At 38.2% G+C, this 24,729-nt stretch overlaps 1 protein-coding gene and 1 long non-coding RNA gene across 2 annotated transcripts; both read left to right on the top strand.

The window, feature by feature from the left end:
• Positions 1-3,399: 3,399 nt before the first annotated feature.
• Positions 3,400-7,773, top strand: LOC120436248. The gene is made up of 4 exons (XR_005610274.1): positions 3,400-5,112; positions 5,783-5,866; positions 6,554-6,646; positions 7,561-7,773. It is a non-coding gene; the product is annotated as an uncharacterized LOC120436248 (long non-coding RNA).
• Positions 7,774-11,359: 3,586 nt separating this feature from the next.
• On the top strand, positions 11,360-23,077 carry LOC120434052. The gene is made up of 10 exons (XM_039601489.1): positions 11,360-11,463; positions 13,465-13,500; positions 13,720-13,986; positions 14,465-14,728; positions 14,851-15,126; positions 18,611-18,886; positions 21,395-21,493; positions 21,635-21,703; positions 21,983-22,033; positions 22,344-23,077. Exons 1-10 carry the CDS (start codon positions 11,427-11,429, stop codon positions 22,349-22,351), a joined length of 1,383 nt encoding a protein of 460 aa, XP_039457423.1. The 5' UTR covers positions 11,360-11,426; the 3' UTR covers positions 22,352-23,077.
• Positions 23,078-24,729: the final 1,652 nt, after the last annotated feature.

Genomic DNA, 24,729 nt, shown 5'->3' with positions numbered 1-24,729 from the left:
CTTTCTTCCATTTGCGCAACATCTCTAAAATTAGAAATATCCTGTCTCAGAGTGATGCTGAAAAACTAGTTCATGCATTTATTACTTCCAGGCTGGACTACTGTAATTCACTATTATCAGGAAGTCCTAAAAACTCGCTGAGAAGCCTTCAGCTAATCCAAAATGCTGCAGCAAGAGTACTGACAGGGACTAGAAAGAGAGAGCATATTTCTCCTGTTTTGGCTTCCTTCATTGGCTTCCTGTTAAATCCAGAATTGATTTCAAAATCCTGCTCCTCACATACAAGGTCTTAAATAATCAGGCCCCATCTTATCTTAATGACCTTGTAGTACCATATCACCCTATTAGAGCACTTCGCTCTTGCACTGCAGGCCTACTTGTTGTTCCTAGAGTATTTAAAAGTAGAATGGGAGGCAGAGCCTTCAGTTTTCAGGCCCCTCTTCTGTGGAACCAACTTCCAGTTTGGATTCGGGAGACAGACACTATCTCTACTTTCAAGATTAGGCTTAAAACTTTCCTTTTGCTAAAGCATATAGTTAGGGCTGGACCAGGTGACCCTGAATCCTCCCTTAGTTATGCTGCAATAGACGTAGGCTGCCGGGGATTCCCATGATGCATTGAGTTTTTCCCTTCCAGTCACCTTTCTCACTCACTATGTGCTAATAGACCTCTCTGCATCGAATCATATCTGTTATTAATCTCTGTCTCTCTTCCACAGCATGTCTTTCATCCTGTTTTCCTTCTTTCACCCCAACCGGTCGCAGCAGATGGCCGCCCCTCCCTGAGCCTGGTTCTGCCGGAGGTTTCTTCCTGTTAAAGGGAGTTTTTCCTTCCCACTGTCGCCAAAGTGCTTGCTCATAGGGGTCATATGATTGTTGGGTTTTTCTCTGTATTTATTATTGTGCTATCTACTGTACAATATAAAGCGCCTTGAGGCGACTTTTGTTGTGATTTGGCGCTATATAAATAAAATTGAATTGAATTGAATTGAAAATTGAATTAAAATAAATGAGGATATTAAAAGATGGAACTTATTACCATTTTTAAATTTTGAATCACGTATTGATACAATTAAAATGAATATTTTGCCCAGGATGCTTTATCTGTTCCAAACACTCCCAGTTGAAATAACTGATAAACAATTTCAGGAATGGGACAAAACAATCTCTAGGTTCATATGGCAGGGGAAAAAACCACGGATTAAGTACCAAACTATCCAGTTGGCTAAAGATAAAGGGGGGTTGGGGTTCCCATGTTTGAAAGATTATTATATTTCAGCTCAATTTAGGATATTAGTGTGTTGGTGTAATGTAGACTACCAAGCGAGATGGAAAGAAATAGAAACAGAAACAGAGGCCTTAAAAGATTTTCCAATTCAGGCAAGCTTAGGAGATGTGAGACTTATTAAAAAACAAATTAATCAAGGAAACCAATGGATTAACTTGCCTTTAAAACTTTGGTCACAATTTCTTAATAAGAACGATTGGAATGAAGAGGCCAGGATTTTAAGATGGTGCGCTTATGATCTTGACTTTTACCCAATAAGTTAGATGCAAGATATAAAAATGGGCAGGACAAGGCTTAATGGCATATTGTATGTTTTATGATAAGGGAATTCTTAGGGACTTCCAATCACTAAAAGATCAATACCAGTTAAGCAAAACGGATTTTTTAGGTTTCTCCAAATTAGGCATCACATACATAACTATATACCTAAAAGAACAGATCTTTTCTTTCTTCCTGTTTTGAATATATTTGTCAAGGCTTACCAGGCAGATCCTGGCCTCAAGGTGATTTCTAGATTGTATAAGGGTATACAAGAGGTTAAGAAGTGGAATACTGCCTACATTAAAAAAAAATGGGAAAGGGAAACAAATACAGAAATTCTAAATGATATTTGGTATCAGCAGTGTGTTTTTCAGTGGAGAATTTCTAGTTCTAATATATGGAGATGTTTTGGTTGGAAGAGTCTCTGTAGGTTTTTTATTACCCCTGCACAAAGTAAACATTATTCTATTCACTCTAGCTGTTGGAGAAAATGTGGGGCCCAAGGAATAAAACATTTCCACTTGTTTTGGTCATGCCCATTGATCAACACTTTTTGGGTATCGATTCATTCTGAGTTACAGATCATTTTTAGCATGCAACTTCCCTTTAATTGGGATGAACTTTTGTTTGGATATTTATACTCAGTGAATGTAGATAAAACGTCCAAGCTGTTGTATGGTATTCTGAGTCTGGCTGCCCGTAAGACTATTACCAAGAAATGGCTTAGTGTGAAAATTCCATCACTTAATGATTGGTATGAGATTGTTTATGGGATGTTTAAAATGGAAAGAATTACTTTCATTAATAGACTCCAATATGACATATTTAATGATATTTGGGATAAATGGAAACATTACATTTTGTCAAGGAGACCCGATTTTGTTTGAATCTCTGTAATTATGTATGCCATATTTCTGAATGGTTATGTGTATATATGTATATGTCACTATGTATGAGTGTATAGGCGAATACATATGTATGTAGGTATGTGTATGTATGACTAAGTATAGTGTGTGTATACACACTAGATGGTACACCCGTTTGTTTATTTTTGATTATTTGATTATTTTGGGTTATTTGTGCTCTTATATGTTGTTTAAAAATAAAAAAAAAAATTAAAAAAAAAAAAAAAGAAGTGGAGCAAAGCACATGGATCCAGTTCTCAACCCTGTCGTCACTGTGGTGGTGGGAAAGAGTTTCTCTGTGACCTTTGTAGAAAACCTTCCAATCATCAACGGGACCTAAAACCACGTCAATGTAGACACACTGGAGACAAAATGATCTACTGCAAAGAATGTGGGAGAGGCTTCCACACACCAAGTACATTAAAATACATGACCTCTTCCACAGTGGGGTCAAAAAGCACATCTGTGACCAGTGTGGGTCATCTTTGCACACTGGACATGAGCTCAATGAAAAAGCATAAGCGAATCCACACAGGAGAGACACCATACAAGTGCAGACACTGTGACAAAAGCTTCTCACAATCAGGTCATCGTAACAAGCATGAACGTACACACATGGAAGTGAACTTCAGCTGTGACCAGTGTGACAAGAGCTTCAGGAATCTCAGTCCATACTCCGAACACAAACGATCCCACACTGTAAATAAACTGTTTCACTGTTACCAATGTGCAAAAACATTCACTTCATTATCTGCTCTGTGCAAACATCAGCCTGATCATGCAGGACTGAAATCACTGGATCACAATGAATCTGAAGAGAGAGAAAGATCCTCTTCTGGTTTCAGGGTCGGACTTAAAAACCTTGAGATCAGGCTCCACAGAGTTCAGATGGAATCTCCTGTAAAGAGTGTCAGCTGATGTCACACTTGGATCTGATGAGGTAGCTCTGATTTCTGGAAGTGAATAATCCTGAATGTTACATTTAGGAAGCTGCATGTATAGATATGCATATCAAGTTTATTTTTTTTTCCTTTGAGGGATTTTAATTCTCTAAAATGTTATCCCTGTTACATTTTAACCTTTGTTCCCTTAGGACACAGTAGTGTTTAGTAGTTGTATTCATTTTATGTGTTACCTCAGTTAAATTTCAATCCTTCATTCATATTTAAACTTTTGCTGTGGTAATCCCTTTTCTTAAATCCTTTTCTCCCAAAACTGCAAATGTTTTCACAGCAGTTGCTCTTAAAACTTCCAAAATGAACTAAATCTGTCCACCAGCTTTGAAACAACACCTGCTGTGACTTTATGTCCAGAAAAAAGAAACTCAATCTAAACTGGTTTTGGGCTGTACTTCCATGTAATGCCAGTTTGTACCAGAAGATGAAGCAGTGAGTCAGTGTAACATTTATTTAATTAGGCAAAGAACACATTCGTTTTCACAGTGGCAGCAAAGAAATGTTGAAAGTTAAAAACAGCAGCACACATCAGGACCATTTTAAAGATCACAGGTGACTTTTACTTAATTCAAATTCCTTCAAATTTTTGGCTCCTCCTTTCACTTTAGTGTATTTACTGTATCCTTGAAGTCCACATGTTGTTTTTTTAATGAATTCATTTTGATCCACATGTTCTGCGGCTGTCTTCCTGTTGATTTGAAGTTTGTATTATGAAATCCTGATAATGTTAAAGCGTTAGTTAAATTTAATGAACTCTGTGTAAAGTTTGTCTTATTAAACAGTTTGGTGTGAAAAATTAAGAAATGGTCTCAGAACAAGTAGTTTGAGCCCTGATTTCAGATTCAAACTAATTTAACTGTTTTCAGTGGTACATGTGGAGGTTTATCAGAGGAGGCGACTTGGCTGTTCTCCACTCACGCAGCACAGGGTTCCTGCAGCTCATTAAAAACTCTGAAATGAGGACAAAAATATTGTTTCATAATAAATATTTGATATTTATTATGAACATTCACCATTAAAGACAGGATGTTAGGAAAAGGACAACATTTTCTCTCCAAGTTAAACAGAGATTTGCAAACTGTCTGTAGGTAACAACTTAACATATTAATTTACTTTTTACATTATTTCCTTCAAGAAATCGAGCTGCTGGTAGCCATGTGCTCATCGTGTGTCACAGGACCAAGAAAGCCTCATTAAAAAGCAAAGATCGATGGTCGCGTTTTATATCATCCACCCTTTAGTCCTATTATTTTTAAGTAGGTTTTTATTAGAATTTAAACATTTAAATCACTTTATGTTCAAGAATCTGTTCCTTTCTGCTGATATTAAAATCATTAACTAGTATTCAGGGACTAGTCTACAGAAAACACATAACTAACCTCTTCACCTCTTCTCTCCTTTTTTACTGAAAAGTTATAAAGTTTGATGAAACTCCAAAACCTCTTAATATAAAGTCTGGAACTCTTTTGCTAGATTGATAGAACTTTATTAATCCCTCAGGTAGGTTCCTCCAGGAAATTCAGTTTCTAATTAATTGCAGGTTCTCCCACCTCTCCTTCTCCATCAGCCTCCACTGCCTCCCTTTCCTCCCCCTTTTCCTCTCCTCCTCTCTCTGTGATGGTGTGTTCTCTCCATAACTGGGTTGCTGCTGCTGGTCATACTGCTACTAGTGCTGAGACGATGCATCCAGAGAAAAACTGGAGGTGAGACACATTCTGCTCACACTTCATGTTGACACATCAAACCGTTGTTTTTTTTAAACAAATCACCTAAAAAAAAAATCAGTAAATTATAATCTCCATTTTTGTGTTTCTGGCACTTTGAGCCTAATTTCTACAGCCCACATCTCCAACAGTCACAGCTCACACTAACATCATCTAAGTGGAAACAGAGCAAACACAATCTCTTAAAAGCTGCCACATGCTGCATGTTATTTCCACACATCTAACTCTGTGAGGACCAGTTTGAGCCACAGACCATTTACATTTTTAACTGAGATTTAATTATGACTTAATCTAAGCTACATGCTGTATTTGTGCATCAATTTCTACAATAGCATTTTATGATTAATGTCATATTTGAATATATACATTTGTACACTGTACACAGTTTGGTTAGTTTTTCCAGTGTGTGTGAAGTGAGATGTTGTTTGTGAGAGTTTTGGTCAAAGAAAGCTGATGTGAGCGGTTCAGTCCAGTTTCCTGTTTTTTGAAAGAAAAGATAGAAACACTTTTTTAATTTTATTCTGACTCCAGTTTTTCCTTCACTTTCCATTTTAAACACATTTCACCTTCTTATAAATATTAATCTTGCTGAATCAGCAGCATTTTCAGTTCTGCTATTAATGGAAAATCTTTGCATTTGATTTTGCAGTGAGTGATGCTGTGACAGCTGCCACCTCTTCATCAGTGAGAAGAACATCAGCAGATGATGGAAATGGGTCAAAGATGATGAGAGGTACAGGAGAGCGATAATCCTCTCGTGCTTCCACATGAGGCTCTGTGAGGTGCATGGCTGAGGGTTTAGAACATGTGTTTCATGCATTTTGGTTCAGGTTCCTTTAGCATGGACTGCAGGTTCATCCCTGGTTTTCATCAGGTCAGGTTGATCAGTTTCTTTGTCTGGACTGAAAATTGCTTGCACATAATGCACAAAGATTTCAGTCCACTGTTAAAAATCTCCTGCATTAAAGATGTTGAACCAGAGCCAGAAACAATGAAATCCCTTCTTGTAATTCTCACATTAAAGCAGCTCCATGTTTTTATTCTTGGACTATACTAGCGTAGCTTTGAATATTTGCAGGTTATAATAATCTTTGGTGCAGCACTTCATATAACTCCTGTCACATACTAGTCAGGTCAAGTATAATTAAAAAAGTTTTACTTTCACAGGTTTGCAAAGTGCTTATTTTACAAGATGCACTGTGTAAGACTGTTACATCATTGTGCCAAGTGAGCGCCTCTGTGGTCATTAGGTTTCCTGTTTTGAGAGCTAAACCGAGCAGAGGTGTTAAGGTTGCTGCATGTTAAAGACAGGCTGTGCTGTGGCCTCACATTTGCCGCTGTTATTCCTGGAATGTTAAACCTTTTCTCACCCTAAAACACGAGTTCTGGGTCAGTCACATGACTTTGTCATGTTTTGCAGAGAGCGATCCAGCGGCAGTTTATTCTTCAGTGCACAGAACATCTGACATCAACTATGCACAGATCCCCATCAAGATGAACTGCAGACAGAGAGGTAGAGCTGCTCCTCTTTCATGCTCGCTGCAACACCCACCCCCCACTCCCTTTTGAGAAAATAAAAGGTCCAATCCTTAATCAAATAATAAATCTTAGTTCTCAGCCTGCAGCAGCACATGAAGGTGATTACATGATCCACAAGCCTGACAGGCTCACTACAAAGATATGAAGAGATTAAACACAAAATACACACAGCTGCTGGAGAAGAATCATGGTTTGCGCATGAGTCTAAAATTATATGAAGTAAATATAGAAAGAAAAAAATGTGGTATTAATTTGAAAGTGGTGTGAAAAGCTCTGATTGGTCAGTAAGACTGGAACGGCGCTATTAAATCCGAGACAGTCATTTCATCTGTGATCACCAAAGTTTTACATAATTTTCTGCTTGTTGTGAAATGTTAGCTTCATATATCAAATACTTTTAAAGATACACACATGTGTATTTTAAATGATCAGCTTGTAGCATGTTCTCACACATTTTTGGACATTCATGTTTGAACATGAATGTCTTAAAACCTAGCCTAAAAAAATCCAATTTTTCTTACTGTAAAAACGAACCAGTATATGCTACACAGTTAATGCCTCTTAGTATATCTTAAAATTATGATTATTTTTAATGCAAATTTGAGATGGTCCAGCAGAAGGTTGACGATGACGTACGATGGAAGGACTCAGGAAACAGAGGCTTATAATATAGCAAAGCATCAGAGTTCTGTCATTCAAAAACAAAAGATCTGACTACTACTAACACATATTTATATATTTCAATATTAATTGTTAGAATTCTGAGATTTATTTATCGATATTTGTGTAAGACAGTTTTGTGGATATCCTCTTTGTAATGAACAGAGGTGGTGCAGTTTTTTTCTCATGTTTATCTAAACTTTCTGTAATCTGTGTGTTTGTGTTCAGATCTTCCACCAGAGCCAGCGGTCATCTACTCCTCACTGAAGCTGAGCCACACACCTACACCACAGTGTAACCAGTCTAACCAGTGATGTCCAGCTGGCTGCCAAACACATCCCTGCACTCCTCTCTATATTATTTATTTAACCACATTCTGTGTGTGTTTACAGTTGTACAGCTGCACTGAAACAGTTTGAATGTAGATCTCAGGATGAAGTGGAAAGTGTCTTTTTCTCTTTAATAAAACTTCTTAAATACAAAGCAGTTTCCTGGTCATTGAACACATCTGTGCAACGTCAGCCAATCAGAGATTTAAAAAGGGACATTGTTTCTTCACGTGAACACAGAGTCAACAGCCTCTGAAAACAGCTGCAGCACATCAGCAGCATCATTTCATTTTATTCTTTAAACAGACTAAACTAACCTAGAATCATTTGAAGGAGTAGCATCATCCTCACATGTATCTTAAAGTCTATTCTGGCAGCTTAAAGAAGTACACTTTAAAATTAGTTCATTTACCAGACTGCACATTTTTTCCTCTCAACCTCTCCTCTCAGGAAGAGACATGAGGAGAGAGGAGTCGAGGCAGGAGGTGTCCTTCCTTCAAATCATCATTTTAAAGTGGCGTCAGTTAAATATGACTTTTGACACAACTGCATTAAAGGCTGAACGTGGGAATGCCATCAAGATGTGAACAGTTTTCTTTGAAACTGGCTTCACAGGTTTTCATGAAAGTGTTGCACCGTTTTAAGTGAGTGAGCAGCTCTTTGGTCATTAAACCTCTTTTTTTGGAAACTAAATTCAGTCAGCAGAGGTTTTGAAATCGCTTTAGGTTAAATGTCCCATGATCTCAAGTCCACATTTTCCATCGCAAGACTTTGTCTTGTTTTGCAGGGAGCGATCCAGCTGCAATTTATTCTTCAGGGCACAGAACAAGTAAGGCGAGTTATGGACGAAATGCAGATGCAGGCCACGGTTGAGTCGAGTCTGCAGCCAATGTTGTAGACTGCCTCCTGGATGAATCAACCTATTAAAGAAGTGATTCAGTCCATTTGGGTTTTGATCCTTGTGGCCCGAGATGGTTCTAAGGCCTCTCCAGACTTCACTGACATTGTTTTGTTGAAGCTGGCTCTCCATCTTCTGCCTGTAGCTGTCCTTCCCATTCCTTATCAGTCCTCTCAGCTCTCTCTGAACCCTTTTCAGCTCCTCCTTGTCTCCGGCTTTGAAGGCCCCACTCTTCTGCTTGGGTACGGCTTTAATTTCTGGGGTAATCCAGGGTTTATTTTTTAGGGAAACACCTGGTGAGTACGGCGTTATCCACACTCTAGTTAATGTAGTCCGTAATGCAGGTCACAAGGCTGTCGATATCCTCCCAGTGGTCGTCACAAAGCACCTCCCACACAGTAGACTCAAAGCAGTTCTTAAGAGCCTCCTCACTCTCCTCCAACCATCTCTGCACTGTGCAGGTAACTGGTGGCTCTCTGCGCACTAAGAGCTCGTACACAGGGACAAGGTGCACCAGGTTGTGATCACATCTTCTCAGGATAGGGAGAGGTGAAGAACTGTATGCCTCGAGACTGAGAACTTTCACAGACAACTGTATGTCTCATTTGCATTGGCATACAGTAAGTCCAATATTTTATTGTTTCTGGTTGGGCACATCACATACTGGAGTGTGGAGTCCAATGATACATGATTAAAGTCCCCTAATATTAAAAAAAGTCTGCTGACCACAGAGTGGAGAGAGTCATAGTTTGCATCCGCATTGGCTGACAGGAGGACAGGACTCCATTAGCATCATAATGCTACACTGCCAGTACTCCCTCTGTAACAATGTTAGCGTCATTAGCTCCTCAGTCTTATTAGAGACAGATCTCACATTTTGACGTTGCTCTCTCCCGGCACGTCACCCCTGTCTCTTCTACCACTACTGCAGTGGGCAGTCTGTCTTGCTGATGGTGGATTCTGCTACGTACAAACTCAGGGTCCTGTCACACAGGGCTTCCTAATCTGAGTCTGAAGACAATGAAGAGAGGAGGATGATCTTTGTCTTTGATGGCTCCTTTGTGGTGGCATCTTTACACTGTTTCTGCAGCAGGGCCTCAAGGCTGGTCCAAACCTCTTCTCGCTCTGTCCTTACAAGACACTTTAAATCCTTAAAGCGTGGGTCAAGAAAGGTAACTTTCCTGAGCCACTGATGGTTGACTGTAGCTACACATTGGGATAGGTCCTTTGTGAAGGCACTCTGAAATTTCACCAGGTAGTCATCCATGGTGTGATGCAGCTGGCAGAAAGAAGCTAAAACCACTGAACATCAGACATATGTCTCACCTCCAAGAAGCTCAGTCACAAACCTGTAGTAGACAGTTCAAGAAAGTCATTATTAATCTACACAATAACTGTCAACTATAGAGCTTTTAGAAGAAACAGTAAAAATAAGTTTTATTTACCTGCATGGTTCAAGGACAGTTACCAGCTGTTGAAGAAACAGCCTCTTGATTCTTTAATGGATGAGAAACCATATCCAGCGCTAAAAACTGGTTGTGAGCTATTTAAAGTGTACAAAATAAACTGTTTTATAAATTTGGCATGTACTTTAAACTTTTAATGACCATTAAAACTAGAAAAACCCATAAAAGCCACTTTGTGGTATTTCTTCTGAAACTGAGATGTTATTTGATGATATCCTGAGCTTCTGTCTCTTGGTAGAAAAGGGGAAACACCCATTGCACATGAGTTGTGCTGTTTGTATAAATATATAAAATATATATAAAAAAGATATGCATAAGGAAACCAAACAAGAAACACAAATATAGCATTCATACGGTGACTCTGTTTGCAGCTTTGCTCTCTAAAACAACTCTCATACAGGCTTCTGAATAAAGTGGAGAGCTTCCACCTGAAGTGGAATCCATATCTGTTCAGAATAGAAGGATCAGACTAGAACTTAGAGAGGGACAGACATGGGGATTCTGACCAAGCACTTTCAGAGATGACAGAGTGTGGCATGCACCAAGACCCACGTCGTCAAAGGCTATGTTTTGTTTGTTTGTTTTGTTTGTTTGTTTTGTTTTGTTTGTTTGTCCCCTCACATTTTGGTTTTGTATTCTCTACTATTCTGCTGTTATGCTAATTCATTTTTTATGCGATGTGATCTGTATTTAAAGCAGACTGTAGTGTTCTAAAAATTCAATAAAATATTAATCACAAAAAAAATGTGGTTCACTAAAAAAAAACTCTTGTTAAATTAATAGCACTGACCATCCAAAAATACCAGAAAAAATAACTTAATATTTAACATTCATGTGCTTTGATTCTTCACTGCATGTTGTTTTCAGATGTTCATTCAGCAGCGTCTCTCACAGTGAGTCTTGACAGAGTGCAACACTTCACCTCTGACTCTGTCTCACTGACCTGTGAGGAAAACTCTGCCGAGAGCAAAGAGCTTTCCTGACAATGGCCGTCTGAACTGTTCTAACTGCATACAAAATCAACACATCAAAGTCACATACTGCAGTGTACTGGTGTGAATCTGAATCAGGAGTTTCACCAATGCAGTCAACATCACTGTACAAGGCATGTTAATGATTGCTTCAATAACGTGATAAGCCTATTACATCTGTTTTAGGATGAAAGGTGAGACCTTGGACAGATGAAGATTGAAATAAAAGAGTATAAACACATCATTTTGTGGTCAGAGCTTGTTAAAGGTGTTAGTTCTGTTGAAAAAGGAAGGAAGCAGAGAGAAGGAGTAAAAAAACCCCAAAACTCTTTGTTTCCTTCACAGCTCTTTGGTATCTGCTGTGCTGCTGCTTCACTGTCTTTACAGAAAGTTGTAGAAGTTCTCAGACGTGTCACTGCTGGATGTGAGGATGGGAGCCACTTTGCTCTGTGAGCTGGGCCTGTTCTGTGAGTACATCACTGACTTCTATTGTTTGATTCATACTGATCCATAAACATGTTTTAGTAAGAAGAACAGAGCATCAGTCATTTGTACCATTTCAGGTCATGTGATCAGAGGACTCTCATGTTAATTACCAACATGGTTGTTTGTAGACTTGATTAGATTTTAGTGCAGTGACTCAGATCAGAGTGGAGCTGGTTTAGTTTATCTATGAAAGGGTTGTTTCTCCATCAGTGATAATTTGATGTATTTTACATCTTAATATAAAATCTCACAAATCATAGTAGAAACTAGTAAACCCACAATGTTTTATTTATGAGATATTTGAGTTTCTATGGAGCTTGGACAGAAGACGACTTTACTTCTTTGAGTTTTGTGAAGCTGTGTCACCTCTCATCTGAGAAGTTTCTACAGTTCTAAAACCAAAAGATGGAGAATGCAGGTATTTAAACCCTAGTGGTCTTAAAGGGTTAAGGTTTTCAGTACTCTTGGGAGCTACAAATGGTCCAGTTCTCCCCAATCCATCTCTCTCTGCCTGTTGTTGCAGCTTCCCACCCCCATGATCAAGTACATTTCATGTCTAACATTCAGACTCCACAGCCTCTCTCTCTCTCTTTCTCGATCTTTCACACACACTTACACAGGGCTGGACTGGGACAAAACAATTGGTCCTGGCTTTTTGACTAGAGACCGGCCCACCAGGTATTATAGGAAAAGCCATAAAGCCTTTGAATGAAAACACACACTGTTGTCACAGTGATGTACACTATCTTGTTGGTATATGTATGATTTCTATGCATTTTACACACAGTACTGGTACAGAATCTAGAAAATGTGGGAAAATACTGGCATCAAATACAGTGCTTATTTCTGAAGAAATTATGATGGGACCCTGAAAAAAATTACTATGTACAATAATGAATTTCTATACATTTTACATCAGATGAAAACATTTGTTGTAAGATTCAGATAATTATTTATTAAAAGCTAGATATTTTAAATGAGAATAAGAAAGAAAAGTATTTCCTTGTCCCCCCTTTCCCTGTTAATGCCCTACCTGGCCCTCTGGCAAAAAGTTGCTAGATCCGCCCCTGCACATGTAGCTGTCAGCTACTTAGAAAAGGATGCTGGTGTTATTTGTCTCTCAGAAACAGTTCATAACTTCCCTTCAACTCATTCATGTCACCTAAAAGGTAAACCTGTTTCTCCATCACCTGTTCAGCTCTGATGATTCAGTAAGGACATCTCCTGGTTTCATCTTCATGTTTCCCTCTCACCACATATCCAAACAGACATCATGACCAGCAGCTTTTACAGCTGTGGCTCCAGCAAACATCAGCTGATACTAGAAATTGATATTAAATAGATTTTAACAGCAGCTGATCAAGCTTAAACGTGCTGCTGTTGTTTAGTGCAACATCTGCTGGTTTCCTCTTTCTGGCGCAAAGTGGGCGATAAACAAACAAGAAAGACGGGGCTTAAGACAGAAAAGCCGATCAGCTGATCATTGATCTGTTGATGATTGAATTAGCAACAAGAGAAAATTGTAGAAAACTGTAGAAAATTCATAGCTGGCCTTGGAAATGCAAAATGTGTTTGACAAAAAAAAATCAGATTGTATTTCTGATTGCAAAGACTTTCAGACAGGACAGGATTTTTTTTTTTAAAGATAAAACCTCTGGTGATAATGACCTACACTGTTGTTCCCACCTTGGCTCATGTGATGAGGCACATGATCAATAATGGCCTTCCTAAGTAATACAACCACTAGGGTTTAAATACCTGGGATTCTCTATCATTTAGTTTTAGAACTGAAGAAGCTTCTCAGCAGAGATACGAAACATCTTCAAGAAACGTAAAGAATTGCAGTCACTTTCTCACAAAGCTCCTTAGACACTCAAATATGGCATAAATACACTATCATGACATGTATGATTGACTACCTACACAGACATATATGAATGTTTTTAATTTGATCATGTCTGAAGTTTCTGTCTTTACTGTAGTGCTCTGTACGCTCCTCTGTACTGGACATGCTCAAGGTGACTGAACAGATTTACCTTTATTTAATTTTTTGTTTTAATTTATTTGATAAAGATTCATCTCAAAGTACTGCATCAATCTGGATTATATTTCACTTATCTATTCTTTGTTATTATTATTATTTATTCATTATTCAATAAATGAACATTGTATGTCACAGATTGTGTCGTACATAAAGTGTTTCAGATTGCTAACTTTGTGGTTGTGTTGGATTCTAGATGCTGTGCTAACTATTGAACTCAGCTGGTCCAGTTTTTTCATCGGAGAGTCTGTTACCTTCCAATGTGACATGAATGAAGGAGAAGACACTGACTGGGAATACAAAATCAACAAGGATGGTCAAGACTTTTTCTCCTACAGGATAAACAAAGACTACAAATTAAAAATGACATCTACAGGTGACAGTGGTGAATATCAGTGCTTTGGTCTCAGGATGAGCTCACGTGATACAAAGAAAAGTAATACTCTCTCTATAACTGTATTAGGTAAGTCTTCAGTGACCGACAGCATAAATGTATGATCCCTGTTCAAATACTCAACTGAATTATAAAATAGAGAACATTTAATTAAATTAGTCAATGAAACTTGAACTTTAACCAGGACCACTGTAAAGTCAGTGCTTCAATACTCACAGACTTGGCAATTTGTCAGTAGTACATCTTTGAGTTTAAACAGCAGCAATCATGGATGAAATTTAATTTTATTACATTTCTGAAGGAAAAGAAGAAACATCAAAAGCTTCATAAAGTTAAAAGTGGTGATGTTTCTGTTATCTAAACCAAAAAAACCTGTGAACTGCATTAGATTACATTAACTTTGACATTCTCAGGCCAGAGAATGGACAAAAATGTACACTGTCTTTATTTAGAGAGCTACAAATATAAATTGTATTGTTTTTTAATGTTTTTATGTCATTATACTAAATCACACATATTTATTTTTCTTCCTCTTTCATAACTGCAGATAAACCCAGAGCCACACTGACAGCAGGAACAACAACCATACCAGTAGGGGGCAGTGTGACACTGACCTGCTCTGTGCAGAGCTCTGATGGATGGAAATATGAGTGGTTCAGACGAACCAAAAGAACCTCTGAAGTTCAAATCAGAGATCAACAAAACAGAGATATCAGAGTACCTTACGGAGGAATCTACCGCTGCAGAGGAACAAGAGGAAACCCAGTTTACTACACTGATAAAAGTGATGATGTCACCATTGATATAACCTGTGAGTTCAGTAATTTAGTTTGAAATATACATTCAGTCATGATTATCAAACATGCAATGTTAAGTTTTCTGTGTTGATTTCATGTTTCTATTTGTATCTCAACTGTTAATATGTGTAAACAGTTTCCAATAAAGTTGTTGTAAAACAACAACCCAACTGGCCTCAGTTATTCAGAGGTGAGACGATCACTCTGACATGTGAGGTGCAGGAAGGAGGTGAAACTGAGTGGTTTTCTGAATGGAGAGGACCCAGGACACTCACACAAAGGATACCCTATAATTTTCTGAGATTTGTAGTTTCTGAGTCCAGCAGTGGAGACTACATGTGTAAGAGTCGACGCGGTTATGACCGATATTCTTCAACCGAGTGGAGTGAACCCTTCACATTATCAGTATCAAGTAAGTCATGTTTGTTGTGTGATCTCCATTTTACAAATGTTATAATGGTCAGCACAGGATGAAGTCAATGGTCTATGAAGCATGTTACATTGTTAGTCAGACAAAGAGCTGCAGCTGATAGTAGCCTCATTGTAGACATATTGATGCATGCTCAATCATCCAGGTAAGTAAGGTTTTCACACCTTGGCTCATGTGATTAGGTAGAGGATCATCAGGGGGTCCTTTGTCCCTCTTTGGGGGGAAACTCCCACTGGGTTTAAATCTGGGACTCTCCACCATTTGACCCTTAGAACTGAAGAAGCTTCTCGCATGAGAGGTGAAACGTCTTCAAGCAACTTAAAGAAGTCCAGACGCTTTTCTTTTCAAGCTCCTTAGACGAAAATGACCTGGATGACTGAGAACCTTCACAGACATACTTCAGTAGTGCTAGTTTCAGTCATTATGCAAATGTACAGTTTATAAGATTTGGGGAAACCTGCAGTCAGCTGAGACTGAAGAAGTCACTTGAATGAGTGACGAAACGTTTCTCCCACTGAAAATACTACGTGCAGATCAACAGAATGAACTTTTGGATACTCATTGTAAACAGTTTGTCACCACTTTGTGTCATGAACTTTCAGCTGGTTTAGAGATGGCAATGCTGACCTGCTGCTCCATCACCTCACTACAATAATGACATAAATAAACAGGATAAAAACTATAGCATTTTACAAACTTTCTCAACAACAAATAACTCCAACTTCCAAATTCTATTAAACAAACAAAATCATCTTGGCCTAGGATCTTATGCAAATAATGTGATCTGTTAAAATAAATGACAGTATTAAATAAGTAAATAGTTCAGTCCACTGTGTAATTCACTATGCCTAACACAGGCAGCAGGGTGGCATGCTGCTTTGCACTGGTTTCAAATCCACTGTCTGTCTGAGGTCTTTCTGTGTGGAGCATGAATGTTCTCTCCATGTCTGTGTGGATTCTCTCCAGATTCTCCATCTTCTTCCCACAGTCCACAAAGTTAGTGGGGTTTGGTTTATTGGTGAATCTAAATTGCTTATAAGTGTGAATGTCTCAGCCCGGTAACAGATGAGCGACCTGTCCAGAGTAGCTTCCTGTTAGCTGCGATATGGTCCGATACCTTGAGACCCTGAATTGTTGAAGCAGAATACATTAATGAGTTTGATTTGAAAAAAATGCAATGATCAACAATCAGATTTGACATTTTAGTCAAAATATTCAGGGTCGGAGCCACACAGCTTCAACCCAAAACGACATCAGTGCAAAGCAGGAAATGGAGGAAAATTGAAGGAGGGAAGTCAAAATAATGTTACTGTTGCTATGGTTAGTCAAAGGAGTTTGCAAAGAAAAGCGTCTGGACTTCTTTGAGTTGCTTGAAGACGTTTCACCTCTCATCCGAGAAGCTTCTTCAGTTCTAAGGTCAAATGGCCGAGAGTCCCAGATTTAAACCCAGTGGGAGTATCCCCCCAAAGAGGGACAAAGGACCCCCTGGTGATCCTCTAATCACATGCGACAAGGTGTGAAAGCGGGTGTGGGACCTAATCAGCCAGGGTTTCGGGTGAGCTCATTGTGAAACCTGGCCCCACCCTATCATGTGATTTCCTGAGGTCAGATGGCCCAGGATGTGAGTGGGCGTTAAGGCGTCTGGGGAGGGAACTCAAAACTGGATTATAGATGGCAGACAGTTGGTGTCGTAAACCACCGCCTCTGTTCAAAGATGGTCGCTCACAGTGGACATAGATGGCCTCTTTCACTCCTCTTTCAAACCATCTGTCCTCTCTGTCCAATATGTGAACATTGGCATCCTCGAAAGAGTGACCTTTATCCTTAAGATGCAGATGGACTGCTGAGTCTTGTCCTGTGGAGGTGGCTCTTCTATGTTGTGCCATGCGCTTGTGAAGTGGCTGTTTGGTCTCTCCAATGTAGAGGTCTGGGCATTCCTCACTGCACTGTACAGCATACACCACGTTGTTCAGTCTGTGTTTTGGAGTTTTGTCTTTCGGGTGAACCAGTTTGTGTCTGAGTGTGTTGCTGGGTCTGAAGTACACTGGGATGTCGTGCTTGGAGAAAACTCTCCTGAGTTTCTCTGATACACCGGCTACATAGGGGATGACAATGTTGTTGCGTCTGTCTTTCTTATCCTCCCTCGCTGGTGTCTGATCTTCTGATCTCGGCCATTTGACCTTAGAACTGAAGAAGCTTCTCGGATGAGAGGTGAAACGTCTTCAAGCAACTCAAAGAAGTCCAGACGCTTTTCTTTGCAAACTCCTTTGACTACGATGACCTGGATGACTGAGAACCTTCACAGACATGTTGCTATGGTTACCATCCTCACCAACACTAGACAGCTAAAGCAGGAGGCTAGAATATTGAGATTATTCCCTTTCAAACCCACTCACAGACCTTAAAGAGGGGCCAGTTTAGTCTTATAAGAGTATTGCTGAAAGAAGAAGCTGATGTCATTACTGTAGGAAAAGATCATAGTGGACAGAAAGAGTCTATTGGGTCTGTGTGTGTGTGTGTGTGTGTGTGTGTGTGTACCTGTGCACTGGTTCTGCAAAACATAAAATATAACATTAAAAATGATTTAGATGTAGGAATTATTTATTTTATTCATTATTTATAGAGTGTAATATTTGTGTTCCTCTTTGCCTGCTTGTTTTTGTGACTAAAATAATCAACCTGGTGTTGTCATGGCTCAGCGTGATTATTGTGGGATCAGGCATCTCTGAAAGAGGAAAAGTATCTGGATGACATCTATCAAAACTTCAAATAGCCTGCAGCATTTATTTTGAATGAATTTTAAATATTTTTCTTATGTAAAAGAACCATTTTAAAACCAAACCTTAGCAGCATCAGCTCATCACACCTCCACTGCATTTAAGGCTGGACTGGCTCCTGAGTTTGTTGTTGTTGTGTGTGTGGCTGGCAGCTGATAAGCTGAAGGAGCAGCAACGTAAATAAAGTGTTGAAAAGCGTTGAAATGTGGTCGGGTCTGTTGTGCGTCTGTTACAGTTTAAAAAGTCACAAGTAATGCAAACTCCTGGAAATAACAAATAATCGAATCATATGAGAATGCTTAATGAGGGTCACAACATGTTACAAAGTCTCTTAATTAAAGTTGAACTATTTCAAATTCCTCTGTGCAGCTATAATGTGTATTTTCTCCTGTGTGGTCTGACATCTGAACCTCAGATTATGAGAAGTCTTCTGTCTTCTTGTGAATCTGTTGTTGTGGTGGGAGCAAAGAGACGTCACACAAAATAATGGAGAGAAGAAATTTATAAATAAAATAAAGCATCATAATGAAATGGTCAAAAAATACATTCTCTGAAAGGACAAAATGCATTGTGGGCCTAAACAGAGTTATACTGGTGTTGAATGCTGACAACATCAGGGCAGTGCAATCCTAACCTGTGTGTGGTATAATATATTTATTCTTTCTATCTTTGTCTAAACTCAACATCAGATCAACCAAAGGCTCAAATAACGTCTGATATGAGAGACGTTCCAGTAGGGGGCAATGTGACCCTGAAATGTTCAGTGAACCCAGTATCAAATGGATGGATATACTACTGGTGCAGAGATGAGAACTGGTCTGAACCCCTGACCACACAAGATGCAGTTTTCCACTCAAATGGACAAATCACAGTCTCACAGGAAGGACTCTACAGATGCAGAGGAGGCAGAGGAAACACAGTTTACTACACAGAGGACAGTGAGCCCTTCAGCATTGGTAAAAATGGTAAGTTTTTTTCAGAAGGAAGTTTTCGATTAATACAAACTGTGAAAAAAAGTTTTATTTTCTCCTTTTTTCCTGTATCAATGATTCATGAACACATTTGGCATCAGATGTGCAGAGCTGAGAAAATAATTATCATATGTGAGATCCACAGAGAAGACACTCAGTGGGAATGAACAGAGACTACCAAACTAGACTGTGTAATAACTGTGGAAATTAAAATTTTCAATCTTTGTTTGTTTAACTCTGACTGAAACTTGCAAAGGCAAAATGAAATGTGCACAGCAGTCTTCAACAGACTGAAGTGCTACCATTTTTTTAATAAGTTTTATAAATTATACAAATTTTCAAACTCCCTCAGCAAATAACAAATCTACAGTTTATGTTGAAAAAAGAAAGTCATCTAAGGCTAATATCTTGTGCAAATACTGCCATCTCTTAAAATAAATATAGTGAAATAAGAAGTCCACTGCCTAATTCACTATGCCTAATACAGGCAGCACTGGATTCGGTCTCAGGTCTTTCTGTGTGGAGTTTGAATGTTCTCACCATGTCTGTGCGGATTCTCTCCGGATTCTCCATCTTCTTCCCACGCTCCACAGAGTTGGAAACTGCAGGCAGCGTAACATTTTTAATCAGACAAAGAGCTTCACATGATGGTAGCTTTTTCACCACTTTGTGTTTGAACTTTCAGCTGGTAAATGTAGCGCAGTACTGATATGCTGCTTCCTCACCTGAGTACAATCATGAAAGAAATAAACAGAAAAAATATTTAAGTACTCATTTGTAATTTTAAACCCCTGTAACTAAGAAAACAACTATGATTTCACTAAATTAAATGAATATGCCATCCTGCCTTATCATCTCATTCAAAATAAATAAAAAACAGAAGCACACTGTCTCTTTCACTATGACTTCATGAGTTTATTACAAAAATGCAATGATGAAGAAAAACATCAGAAATAATGTTACTGTGTAAGCACCCACAGTCACCTGCACACAGCTGCAGCAGGAGGCTGGCATATTATGGTGATGAGACACCCTAAAAAGTGGCCAGTATATTAAAGACCGACAGACAGATTTGGTCTGATATTTGAAAATCAGAGTGCAAAGAATATGTGGGCAGCACTTGCTGGTCACTGGTGAAATACCTCTGTGTGTGTGTGTGTGTGTGTGTGTGTGTGTGTGTGTGTGTGTGTGTGTGTGTGTGTGTGTGTGTGTGTGTGTTTATTGATGATGTGATTTGTGAAATTTGCAATTAGTCTGCATGTTTTGGAGCAGATTAAGAAATTAGTCAGAAGTTAAAAGTCTCATATTTGAAGTTGCTGCTATTTCAAATGTCCCAGTGCAGCTATAATGTGGATCTCCTCCTGTGAGGTCTGGCCTCTGAACCTCACACTAATGAGATGTCTTGAGTTTCCTGGTAAATCGGTTGTTATGAACAGTACCTCTGAGGGAAGCCTCATGCAGAGTACAGAAAAAGATGAATTTATAAATGTAAAGAAGAGTTGGGGTCAAATGGATTCAGAAAAAAGAAAGTCTATCATGTGCACACTGTAACATGTTTTTATTGGGGTAAAATATTTTTCTAAAAGATAAACCCTGTCAGTCTGAAAGACAGACACAAAGACAACACAGAGATGAGACTAAAGGTACAGAGTGGAAAACATGAGCGAGAACTAACTAAATACAAACCATAAAGTGATCAATAACTAAAGCAGAAAACTTCAGGCATGAATACAAGAATTCAAATGGATATAGACAAAAACAACAAGGCTAGAAAATAAACCTTAAAGAAGCCATATGAAGTATCAGACCTGAAATACTAGTTAAATATGCAAAAGTGACACTGGGGAGGTAAAATGTTACAAAAATACTAAAAAGAGAACACAGCACAAACATAAATGACTTTACAAACCCAAAAGGAATCATGATTGTTATTTACAGCAGCGGTCCCCAACCTTTTTTGCGCCACGGACCGGTTTATGCCCGACAATATTTTCACGGACCGGCCTTTAAGGTGTCGCGGATAAATACAACAAAATAAAATTAGTGCCGGTACCGAAAAAAAGAAGATTTATTCATAACACACGTGAAAAGACCCAGGAAAACCGAGTTAACGATAAAAACGATAACAAAATAACGCTGAAAACCGATAAAAACCCTGAAAACCATACATTTCACACCTGAGCCTCAACTCTCGCGGCCCGGTACCAAACGACTCACGGACCGCTACCGGTCCGAGGCCCGGGGGTTGGGGACCGCTGATTTACAGCAAGTGGTGCCACTTTTAAATGTTGTCAAGTATGGCACATGTAGTGAAGAGGTTATATAATATTGTTATATATTTAAATTAAAGTTTACTTTTAAGACTTAACACTAACGTTGTGCACTTCCTTTTGTTGTTGTTGTTGTTAAGGTTCTTTCTATCCCTATTAGTGTGACCAGATCCGCTGAATGAACTGAGTTTGGTTACGTTTATTAACAGTTCATTTTTCTTATTTGCAATAGCTACGTCCAGTTCTTCATTTCTTGTTCTGATGATCACGGGACTCATTTCTGGAATCATATTTATTTTCCTCCTGTTCCTGTTCCTGTACAAAAAGAAATGTGAGACTTTTACATATTTTACTCTTTAAAATATTTAGATATGGAGATGCAACATTCCAAAACTGAAAACTGTTCACAATATTATATAATGCATAATAAACTATGTGAACTTTAATGTCTTATTTTGAATTTTTAATACAGGTTCTGCTGATGACCCGAGGGTGAGTCAGGATGAAAATCAACAGCAAGTCTACTCCTCTCTTCTTCATGGTTAGTTTTTGTTTTCCTAGTTTAAGATATTCTGATGCTTTTCTCTTCTGCAGCTGTAACACTGTTGAATTAAACAAAACTAAGACAATAACAACATTTAATCATGTGCAGCATTAAGAAGTAATAATAAATGTTCCAATTTCATTGTATGTTTGTGCTTATTCTGACATTAAAGCTTATCTTGTCTGGTCTTATTTTAGTATAAATGTTACTGACAAGAATAGTTGTGTTTACATTGGTGTCACAGACCTGTGGTGACTCATTTTCTCTGACTTGTAGGTGAGGATTCTGTCTATGAAACAATCAGAGACTCTGGAAATACTCAAAATGGTCAGTATCAACTTTAATATATAGTTTGTGGAAGCTATGTGATTATACAATAACAGTGATTATCATTAAAATCAATACTAATGTAATTATTTTAGTTTGACCAGAGGGTTTTTACACCTATAATTATAATGTACTGCAGAGCTGTTTCAGACTGAGAGTATATATGAATATCTTTTACAGAAGTTCAGTGTTGTTCATGAATCCACTTAAAGAGAGCATTCATCTAATGTGCTCATTTTAAAGCAGACTGTATCTGGAATTATGAATGTATTAATTTATCTGTGCTTTACTGCCCTTGCTCTGTATGAAGCTGGGTGACCTGTGTGATGTGGGTCCAGTGGGTCCTTCTTGTGGAAACTCAACGATTCTTTCTATCCAAAGTGGGCGAACTATGAGAAGTGACAGTAGTTTGATCATCTCCTTTCCTCATAACTGAAAACTTATTCTCACTCTCAACCATCAGACCTTTGTCAGGTCCCATTCACTCATATTTGCCACCATTCACGGACCATCAAGTTGCAAACTATGGGCACAAATATACATTAACCTTTTCTAGTAAAGTATTTAGTTTTAATGTTTAGCTAAACATCCGAAATATGTTTTAAAAGTGTTTCTCTGATGTTTTGTTTTTATATTATATATGTTTTAATTTCTCACTAATGTAAAAAAAAGTCCATATCCAAAAATGACCATGCAAACGTTAAATATAAGTGAGGCAACTCTCTAAAAGGTTCATTAATTACATTACCTGTGTCAGTGTGTGATTTTATCCTTAACATTGTACAATAAGTTGTTAGAAATCATATTAAATACTATAATATAGACTTAATAGTGTCTTCTATTGCAAATGAGTGTTTCTATTACATATTTATGCTCTCAATAATCAAACCTTTTTTATTGAAGCTTTTGTATAACATTTCATGTAACAACAGAAAGTTTAAAAGGTGTTATATGTAGTATTTGTAGTGTCTGAAAATGTAGCTGTTGCTGTGTTACAGTAGATACAATGAGCATATTTTTACACATTAGATCTTCTACATTATCCCCAAAGTAATGAAAAATACTTACAATATTCATAAATACTGTATGGATTTGAATGTATAATGTATTTCATGTCTAATTTTTTTAATTCAAAATTACAATACATTTGTCTTTATGAACCTGGAACAGCAAATAAAGTGGTGATCAGTATGTTGAATTGTTCTGTGCTTCTGGCCCTTTTGAGGGATGAATGTGGTTTTACAATGTAATACATGTACAGTAGCAGTGAACAAAGCTGTGATTGCTCAGTTTTCTAAGACAACTGATGACAATTCACTGGTTCATCAGATGGAAGAGAAGAACAGCCACACTGATTATTTACTTCATTTATATTTGTTTCTTTCTGATATCATAGCAGAGTTAAGAAGCCTCAACACTTAGTGTTTGTGTTATGCACCATATCATAACTATTTATTAATAATCTTACTAATCTTGTATCAAAAGGAAACAAAGAATAAGAGAATCATACTAGCTGTACCTGTAGTATGACTGCCTTAATGTCTTACACTGCAACCTGAACAGTACATGGACCTCAAGCCTCACTGACAGCAGATAAGAGAGTTACACCAGCAGAGGGCAGCATGATCCTCAGCTCTTCTGTGGACAGCTCTACAGGCTAAAGGTTCAGAGGTAACTCCCAATTTTTATTCCTCATAATGATCCACAAGATGGGAAAACCTACAGACATTCTCTTTCCTTTTAATTTAAGTTGTAATTGATGCTGATGACAGGTGCATTTAATGGCATGCTATTTTACAATGAAAAACCTTCCTTCACTGTTTACCAATTTTCAAGTTAAATTTGATCTGATAAAAAAAAATCATTTTTGCTGTCTGGCTACACTCAACGTGAACATCTTCACCTTTTTGTACTGGCTTAAGAATAGTAAAATATTATTACTTCTATACTCAAAATGGTACAGTATCAACTTTAATAAATATCTACTGTATTACCAAGAATTATTTACTATCAGCTGGTAATGGCAAATGGTGTAGGTGCAATTATGCAATTTAACACTATGAAAAAACCTCACTACACATAAATCGATTAATATTATTGCTGCATATGTTGACATGTGGCACGGTGGTTAGCACTGTTGCCGCACACAAGAAGAAGGTCCTGAGTTCAATCAGGCGGGGTCTTTCTGTGTGGAGTTTGCATGTTCTCCCGTGTTTGCGTGGGTTCCCTCCGGGTACTCCGGCTTCCTCCCACCGTCCAAAGACATGCAGCTTGTGGGGATAGGTTAATTGGATAATCCAAATTGTCACTAGGTGTGAATGTGCGGTGAGTGTGAATGGTTGTCTGTCCTTGTGTGTTGGCCCTGCGACAGACTGGCGACCTGTCCAGGGTGTACCCGCCTCTCGCCCTATGATAGCTGGGATAGGCTCCAGCGCCCCAGCGACCCTGAAAAGGATAAGCGGAGCGAATGGATGGATGGATGGATGTTGACATTTGAGTTTATATTGAATACTTTATATTCTGTTTAATGTCCAGCATCATATTCTATAAATGATATATTTATAGTGTCTGTCCCTTAAGCAGTGTTGGGCAACTTACTTTGAGTTAGTAGTTTCTTCTTCCAAAAGTTAGTATAGTTAGCATATATATATATATGTATATATATGTGTATATATATGTATATATATATGTATATA

The sequence above is a fragment of the Oreochromis aureus genome, linkage group 3 (genome assembly GCF_013358895.1).
Source record: "Oreochromis aureus strain Israel breed Guangdong linkage group 3, ZZ_aureus, whole genome shotgun sequence".
NCBI lineage: Eukaryota > Metazoa > Chordata > Actinopteri > Cichliformes > Cichlidae > Oreochromis > Oreochromis aureus.
The sequence above is the reverse complement of the archived record's forward strand: the minus strand, read 5'-3'. Positions and strand labels throughout refer to the sequence as shown.